We start from the raw sequence: 9,158 nt of genomic DNA on the forward strand, positions 1-9,158 counted from the left end.
CCCTGGTCCCTGCTGGCAAGATTTGATTGGTTCGCACAGCCCTGCGAGGCAACTGGCTGTTGGCCTGTTGCCTGTGTCGGACGATATACTTGGCTCCCTCTGATAGGTCCGGGGGGGATATAAGAAGGGGGGTTAGGAGAGGAGGAGGAAGGCCAGAGAATAAAGAAGTCTAAAGACAAAGAAGGAGTCCCCGTCTTGTCTTTTCTCAGCGCCGGTCAAAATACCAAACACTACCTAAAATAATGCATTGTCTGATTGCTGACAATCAAAACTCCCAAGACCGAGCTGGCCAAATAGCTCAGCGGATTAAAGCACCTGCAAGCAGGCACAGGGGTCAGGGGTTCAATCCCTGGGCCTGCTGTGCCAGCCTCACTCCCAGGGTGCACCAAGAAGGCAATTCAGACTGGGCGTGGTGGTGCGCGCACCTGTAATCACAGCACTTGGGAAGCTGTAAATAGGAAGATCACTACTTCCGTAAAATACAAATAAAATAAAATCCCAAGACCATCCACTAAACTAAATTTCTAAAACTTTTATTCATGACCTATTCTCCTGTACTTAAGACCCCAAAGTAGTTCAGTATTATAGACACTTGCAAAAATTGAAAAGTAAAATATTAGCCTCTGGAGAGATAAAAACAGCTGAATGTAAAAGAATAACCCACACAAAGTCCATAAAAAGATCCTCAGCATAATCTATGAAAGCAATTTATTCCATTAAAAATTACATCAAACTGAAAAATAGATGGCATGAAGAGAAATGGAACTACCTACATGTGCTTTACATTTAAAAAAAAAAAGCTTTCTACCCTATAAAGACGGGAATACTGAGAGCGAGTGGTGGCACAGACCTATAATTCCAGCACTGAGGAGGCTGAGGAAAGATGATTGTCCTGACTTCAAGGGGAATGTAGGCTACACAGTGAGCTCAAGGCCAGTCTGAAGTACATAAGAGACTTTGTCTCAAAAAAGAAAAAGAAAAACCACATATCCATATTTAAAGAAGTACATCTCTTAAGATAAAGTCAAGGGAAAGGCTGCTAAAATGTTTTAAATCGTATAGAATGCTATATTGATCATTATAATTAGATTATTCATACTAAACAGTAAACCACAGACAAAATAGTTGCAGATACATTGAATTGAAGACTACAGAGCATTAAAATCTGAATTTATTTCAGAAATAAAGAAAAAACTAATCTGACATTTAAGAGAACACTACCTTCCATTTTATTTAATTACCTTTCCTGTTTAAGAGCATATTCCAGCATTTTGATCCTCCTCACAAGATCCTTCTTCAAATTTTCTTGACCTTTCCTTTCCCCCTGAAGGAAGGCAATCTGGGCCTGTGGAAAGGAAACAGTATTAACTTCCATTCAGAACAAACACATTAAGAAAAAAATTCAGCTTAAGAAAGAGCCTTTGGAATACAAGACAGTTACAGCATTTCCTTTACAAATCTGTCACAAAGTATGTAAAATACAGAAAGGGTACAAAGAGTTAAAAGTATTACTTTTTTTTTAAAGAAAGGGACACCTCTATACAGTTTACTTCAGGGTAGGGATAGTACAACTTAATAGTCCTTATCCTCTAAGAGCCTATAACCCTACAACTATAACTACAAGCATATACAAGACATAAAGTGCAGTTTGTTCAAGTGTTTACATTTGAGTTTCTTTTTTATTTTTTGTATTTTTATGACAGGGTGTACAGGGTCTCACTGCATAGACCAGACTCAGTGATCCTCCTGTTTACAGCCTCCCAAGTGCTGGGACTACAGGCCCATGCCATTATGCCCAGTCTCAATCACCCTCTCAGGGTGCCCTGGGGGCGGGGCCAGCATGGCAGGCCCAGGAATCGAACTCCAGGGGCCTGTGTCTGCCTAAGCAGGCACTTTTATCTGCTGAGCTATTTGGCCAGCTCTTGAGTTTCTTTTTTATAACAAGTGTGGAAAACAAAACCAGGAGAGCTCTTACAATCTCCCTGTGAATTAGGACTTTCAGAGTCTTGGCATTCCTTGTCTTGTGTAACTTTATCCTAGACCTTCCCTACAAACAATAAATATCTCCCTTTTCTCAAACCCATTTAAGGAAATATACCGTGTAAGAGAAAAGAAAACCAAAGTTTGAAAACAGAGAATCTGATATCTGTCCCTCAAAGAATTATTAAAATCCTGCCATTGTACATAAATCAAACTATAAACAACTTTTTATTTTCAGTGAAAAACTCCTCTCCAGAATAAATAAGACATTTAGAACTGAAATAATATCCTTCACTTAAGGAATGGAAACTACATTGCAAATACTAACTTCCTGTAAAAGACAGGCAGGACCTATTTAAAGTCACATACAGTAACCACTTATACTATTCTCACATGAAGCATATAAGAACTTCACATTTAAAGATGACTTTACATTCTTAAAGAATTATGAGGATTTAGTAAGTAAACTTAATGCTACTTAATATGAATGAGACTCAATTCTACTTGTATCCAATAACAAAATGAGCACAAAATCCCACTTATCAGTCCTCTTATATCCTTCAATATGTATATTCTGTATTATTTCCACTTCAATGAACCATTTACCTACCCAATTAAAAGGATTATATCTATCTGAAAATAGTCCAAAAACAATACAATTGCATACAGAGGAAAGACATCAAATATTCATGCTTCAATGACTATAGAATATTTTGAAATTATGTATTATGCAATGACATAATCGTTAGGTAAAATGATACATGCATTTAAAGATGACAAAAATGAAAGTTCTATCGAGTCCAAGTTGTGTAGTGAGACCCTGTAACAACCAAATACGTTTTTTAAAAAAAGAAGAAAATACCAACTCCACCACAAAAATAAGCTTTGCTTCAACTGTCACACCCAAGGCAGTCTTCATACATATCAACTGCATATTCTATACACAAGAATCACTTACATGGGTAGTATATAAGTCTTATCTTCCTACACTTTATTTTAGAGAAGTTGACACCTTGTGTTCCTACTGTCATAGTAAACCTTTGTGTCACTGCTCCTGTCTGTACACCTGTCAGCTCACCAGTGTGCTCCAGTTTGTTGTTTTTTTTTTGTGTGTGTGTGTGTGTGTGTGTGTGTGTGTGTAATTCCCTGGGCAGTGTTTTTCCAGTGCTTTGTGCTTCAAGTAACACCACAGTTGCTGTATAACTCATCAACGTCTATTCCACATTTGATTTTGTTGTTTAAAGTTTCCATCTCAGGTTTCCATTTCATTGACACTTCCATATATACTTCCATCAGGGTGAAATGTTGACATCAGCAGTATCAGTTTGCTTTTTTTTTTTTTTGTCATATATGAAGCCAATGTTACATTTTTCTGAAATTCAAAAATTGAACTATACAATTATTTGTTTTGAAATTGCAACATTTCATTTGGAATTTCTGGGTTTCTTGTGTATAGTTCCTGCACTGATCAACTTGTGCTCTGTTAGCAAATGTAACATCAACTGGAAACTGGTAAATCTTAACTGTTCAATGTCACAGGCTGATTAGTATGGAAAATGGAAACAACAAATCTGTCCACAAAGTCATTTGGTTTATTACTATACTAATAAGGACCCAATGACTGAGTTCCAGGATAAATGTCTAAACTGAAAGCATAAATTTTTGCATCTACAACGGCATAAATTTTTATCCTATATTTTTACCCATCACTTTTCCATTCCTGCAGAGTCACCATAAGAAATCTATGCTAACTACAGCAGACCTAAGAATGCTTTCAGTTCAGCTAGTGAGGTGTCATAATAAATACATTTTTAATATGGCTACTGGTGCACAGAATGTTATATCATAGACATAGAATGTTATATTATATTGGTGCATAGAATGTTATATTATAGAATGTTTTACTTGCATTTCAGCCTTTGTCTATTTCACAGCATCTTGCAGCATTTCATCTGTTACAACTTCCAGCACTGAATGGCAGTGCCAGCATTGTGTCCTACAGGCTTCACCCCTGCCAAGACCCTCACTATATTTTTGGATCTATTTCTAACACTGGACCATTCCATTTGTTTTTTGTTTTTTGGCAGAAACAGGTATCAAACACAGACCCTTGAGCTTGCCAGGGAAGTGTTTATTCCATTGAGTCATCTCCCCGGCCCATTTGATTTGGTTGCCTGGCCATTTCACAACATTTTGACTAGCCAAATATGTTTTCACAGTGCTGTGTTCTTCATTATCTTAATCAAGGTGTGCATTTTCTGTAACTGTACCAGTAGTCTTGCTCCATTTCACCATCACAGGAACTTTGGCTCCAATGGCCAACATCAAAGTCTTCCTCCTACTCCTCCTCCTCCATCATCATCATCATCACCGCCACCACCATCATCCTCACACATCACTCTCCTGTTATGAAAGCATGGATTTTATCATAATGCACCATCTTCATCATCCATGCATAAGTAATTTGATGATTCGCCTTATTTTTTTGGGGGGAGCGTCTTTTGAGACAGCGTTTCACTGCGCGGTTCAGGCTGGCATTGAACTAACATTGTAGACAAGGCTATCCTTGAACTCACAGTTATCCTCCAGCTCAGCCTTCCAAGTGCCAACATTCCTGGCTTGATAATTTACTTTTCACCTCCCCCAAAAGTTTCAAATCTGTTTTTCCATGTGACATTGTACTGAATTAGGTTATTTCTCAGAAAAATCAAAAGTAAACTTTAAAAAAATCCTGGAGTAGTGTGGGTCTACTGGACTCTCTGTGCTTGGGTAAACATACACAAAAACCATTCCAATACCCATAAGGGTGGGTCCAAATCTTGTTTTGTCACTTCTTCACATGTGTACATTCTCTGCCATTCATCATACCAAGTGAGTAAATACACAGATTGCTTCCTGTATCCCTCAGGGAAAGGTTCTGAGACACACAGCTGGCTATTATAATAAAGTATAAATATATAGTGGAAAAGTAAGGGATGGGTCTGCTGGATCCCGGCTTATGTCTTGATTAATGTAGACTGCTAGTTGTTTTTTCTCCAACACATATTCATTAACTCTAGCCCTCTTGCTTAAAGATGGTGTTATAAAAAAAAAAAAAAAAAAAAAAAAAGATGGTGTTACCATTCAGTGACAACAGGAGGACTTGTTGTTAAAACACAGACTGGGCTCCACTCCAGGGTTCTGGTTAAGGAGGCCTGGAGTTGGGCCTAGGAACCCGTGTTTCTACAATGTACCTACCCAAGTGATGTGAATGCTGCAACCACTAACTTATATCATTCTTTAGCTCTCTACTGCACAGAAATTTGGACTCTTACATGGGCCTACAAGCCAACAGATAAGCACATCCCAGGTGTTGAATCTCTTCCAAATTATTTATGACTGTATTTTTTAGCACTTTCTTAATAAGTAAATAAGATCCACCAACATATTTCAGTTCAGTCATGTGTCTGGGAATATGTACTGCTCAACACACTCAAAATTATTGTAAAAGAGCCTATACAAAAGACAAATAAAACCAAGTCTCTATTCAAAATGCATTTCCAATTTGGTCAGAGTATAAGACCTGCACACATACATCCACATAAAGGCTAATAAAAGAAACCCATGAGTCCAACCAAACAAACCATTCATTTATATCTAAAAAGCTCAAAGGTGGGCTGGTGAGATGGCTCAGTGGTCTAAAGCACCTACTTAGAACAAGCTCAGCAAAGCACAGCAACCACGGTTCAACCCCCCAGCACCACATGCCAGCCAGCCCCGCCCCCTGGTGGGCTGAGCTGGCCACACATACACACACACACACACACACACACACACACACACACACACACACAAATAAAAAAAATTTAAAAAAAAATAAAATAAAAAGCTCAAAGGTAGTAACTACATTATTTTATTTTTAAAAAACCTGAGTTTCTTTATGAAAAGTATCTCCCTTTTGACTGAAGAAACCAAGGTGTTAGTAATGGTATCAGAAGGAAAAAAAATAAGGATTGAGAAAACGAGAGCTCTTCATCAGAAAAAGAACAGAAAGTCAAACTTGGTAAACAGCTGGTAACTACAAATGAGAACAAGTCCATCAGATGTTCTATATATAAAACAAAATCACTAAATGAATTCAGCAAGTACACCAACCTGAGCAAAAATGATTCATCAAGTGCAATAAACATTCACTAATTTGAAAAGAGTATTAGCTTGCAGTATTAGATGCTGCATAAGAAACATATGGCACTCTATGGAAACATAATTGAGTGAAAATAAGAATACTATCCAAAGATCTCTAATTTTTAAAATTTGAGAACTTGCAAAAATCTAGAAAAATATAGCATGAAAATAACTAATTTTCTTTAACGTAGTATCCTCCAAAGCAGTTCTAAATGTATTAAACTAACGAAATCATCTTACAGGTAAATAATCTTTAAAAAAGATATTTGTATGCTGGCACCACCCCCTGGGAAGGGTGAGAGGGCAATCCAGACTGGGCATGGTGGCATGTGCCTGTAATACTGGGGAGGCTATAAACAGGAGAATCACTACAAATCCGATCTAGGAGTGAGATCCTAAACACTCTGTAGACCTTTCAATAAAATACAGAAAAAGAAAATAAATAAAAAACATTTCAGAAAGGGTCATATTTTCTCATCTTTAAAGCATTTTTTCTCTATGTATGAAGTATGAGCCTATAAATCTAGGGTGCTATATAGATAAACCCAACACAATCTCCATTATACATCCTATGCCTCCAAATGAGGTAACTAGTTTGTAGGTAGGGCCACAACTTTTGTAGATCCTTGCCTTGCTTTTGTTCTCTCTCTTGCTTTCCAAATGACCTTTCATTTTCAAATTCTACCAATGTCCAAGTCTAAGTCTACTCATCTCACAGTAATCTCTGCTCTAAAAAGCAAGACATCTTACTATTTTATCTTTGAAAATCAAGACAAAACTCTCTGTAAATACTATTTTAACTAATATTTAGTCAAAATGATACAGGAAAACCTCCAAATGACACAAGGAGAAAAACTACCTCCCAACCTAAAAGGTACTTGGGAATTCGGGTTCTCTAAAGCCAAAGAATGAATTTTAGGAACAAATGGAGGTTATAAGCACAATAGATTTATTGAGGGAAAGAAAGCTCCTGTCCGAGAGAAGGGTGGGGGTGGGGTGGGGGGCAGCTGGTGGTTCCAGGGAAGCTGTCTCTTTCAGGGACTTTTATAGAGGAAAACCATGTGGTGAGGCGGGTCTAGGGTGGTGGAGAAGACATGAGAACTGTCTTGGGGGAGCATGTGGTGGGACAAAGCTATGGTCAACCAATGAGATTACAAGTACAATTGCTCTGGTAAAATTGATTAAATCCAGTATCAAATGAAGAAGCAAGTCACATAGCAAGCAGGCATGAATACAGGACAAGGTCTCTTCCTGTTGGGGGTTGGGTTAGTGACTCATTTGCACTCTTTCAAGGTGACTGATACCTATTTAGAATATCAATCCCTGATGCCCATCCCTAGGGAAGTATGTGTTTCCTCTTTTGTCTTGGTCTTAAGGTGTGGCCCATACAGGAGTGTCTTTCTCTTTCAAGTTGTAAAGTCACCTTGTCTTCCATCTTGTCTCCTTAAGGGCCTGGCCCGGTACGACTGCCTATAATATTTCTTTTTTTTTTGTTTTTTTTTGTTTTGTTTTGTTTTGTTTTTTGCAGAACCCGGGATTGAACTCAGATCCTTGCGTTTGCCAGTCAAGCCATCTCCCCGGCCCCTGCCTATAATATTTCTAATTCAGCTGCCTACAACCAAAAGACAAGACAATAAGCACTTTGGAGTACTGACACTCTGCTAAACACTTCATATAATTAATCTCATTTAATTAGGACAACTACATAATTTCTTGTTTTTATTTAATTTTCCAAGTATTTACAGTATCTAACCTCCAACCAGATTCTAAATCTGAGCACAGAAGTCTATTCATACAGTCAATATATATTGTCTTTTTTATTTCTGAAACAAGTATAAGCAATCAGTTATCAAAAAAACCTTTGATAATAAAAATATGCTTGCTTAGAATATAAAAACACAATTATTCAAGTAATGGTAAGAACCATTTTTTTGTTGTTGTTGTTTTTGTTTTGTTTTTTTTTGGGGGGGGGGGGTGGAACCAGGGATTGAACACAGGCCCTTGGGCTTGCCAGGCAAGAGCTTATTCTACTGAGCCATCTCCCTGGCCCCCAATGGTAAGAATCAAAGTTTTGGATTAGATTGTCTTGGTTTTATTTTATCTCCACCATAGCAAAATATGACAAAGATTAAGAAAATTATATAACATTAAGGGAGGAAACTTATGTTCATGGAACACATATTTTGTAACATGGTAACAATGACTAAGAGAGGCTGAGACAGGAAGGTCACATGAACTCAGTAGCAAAGGACTAGCCTGGAAAAAAAAAAAAAAAAAAAAAAGACTAGCCTGGGAAATGTGGTAATATCCCTATGTCAAAAAATAAAGCAATTGCCTGGGGAGATAGCTCAGTAGAGTGCTTACCTAGCAAGTGCAGGGTCCTGAGTTCAATCCCCGGTACCATAAAAAAAATAAAACTAAATAAAACTAAATAAATAAAGCAGTAAAGGCCAGCCAAATAGCTCAGTGGATTAAAGCACCTGCAAGCAGGCACAGGGGCTAGGGGTTGAGACTGGGCATGGTGGGGCACGCCTATAATCCCAGCTCTTGGGAGGCTATAAACAAGCAGATCCCTACCAGTCTGATCTAGTAGTGAGAACCTGCACACTCTGTACACCCCTTCCCTAAAATACAAAATAAATCAATTAAATTAAATACAGCAATTATAAATTATATGTTTAAAAATTGTGCAATATGTTAAATAACACTTAACAAATTGTGTATTTTTCTTTTGTTTTTAAAATATTTTTATTTTATGAAAAAATAAAACAATTCATAAACAAATGAGAATACATTATATACTATCTTCAAAGTAGTTACTCAGACTATAAGACATAAACCAAAATGATTCTTACAAAACAGAAATAACAAATCTTTTTTTCAATGAACTCAGAGAAACTAGTAGTATAAATGAAATCAAATAACATATATATAAAAGTATCTTTAAGGACTGGGAAGACAGCTCAGTGGCATAAGTGCCTGCCTGGGAAGCACAAGGTCCTGAGTTTGAAAAA

General features: G+C 37.3%; 1 protein-coding gene across 2 annotated transcripts in view; it reads right to left on the bottom strand.

Moving 5' to 3' along the window:
* Positions 1 to 9,158, bottom strand: part of Strn (striatin) — a 148,817-nt gene that overhangs the window by 85,849 nt on the left and 53,810 nt on the right. For both annotated transcript variants that reach the window (XM_004627613.2, XM_023711266.1), the window contains exon 2: positions 1,242 to 1,345. In XM_004627613.2, coding sequence (XP_004627670.1) covers positions 1,242 to 1,345 — 104 coding nt within the window. The remainder of the gene's footprint in view (positions 1 to 1,241; positions 1,346 to 9,158) is intronic.

The sequence above is a fragment of the Octodon degus genome, unplaced genomic scaffold (assembly GCF_000260255.1).
Source record: "Octodon degus isolate 3935 unplaced genomic scaffold, OctDeg1.0 scaffold00020, whole genome shotgun sequence".
Taxonomy (NCBI): domain Eukaryota; kingdom Metazoa; phylum Chordata; class Mammalia; order Rodentia; family Octodontidae; genus Octodon; species Octodon degus.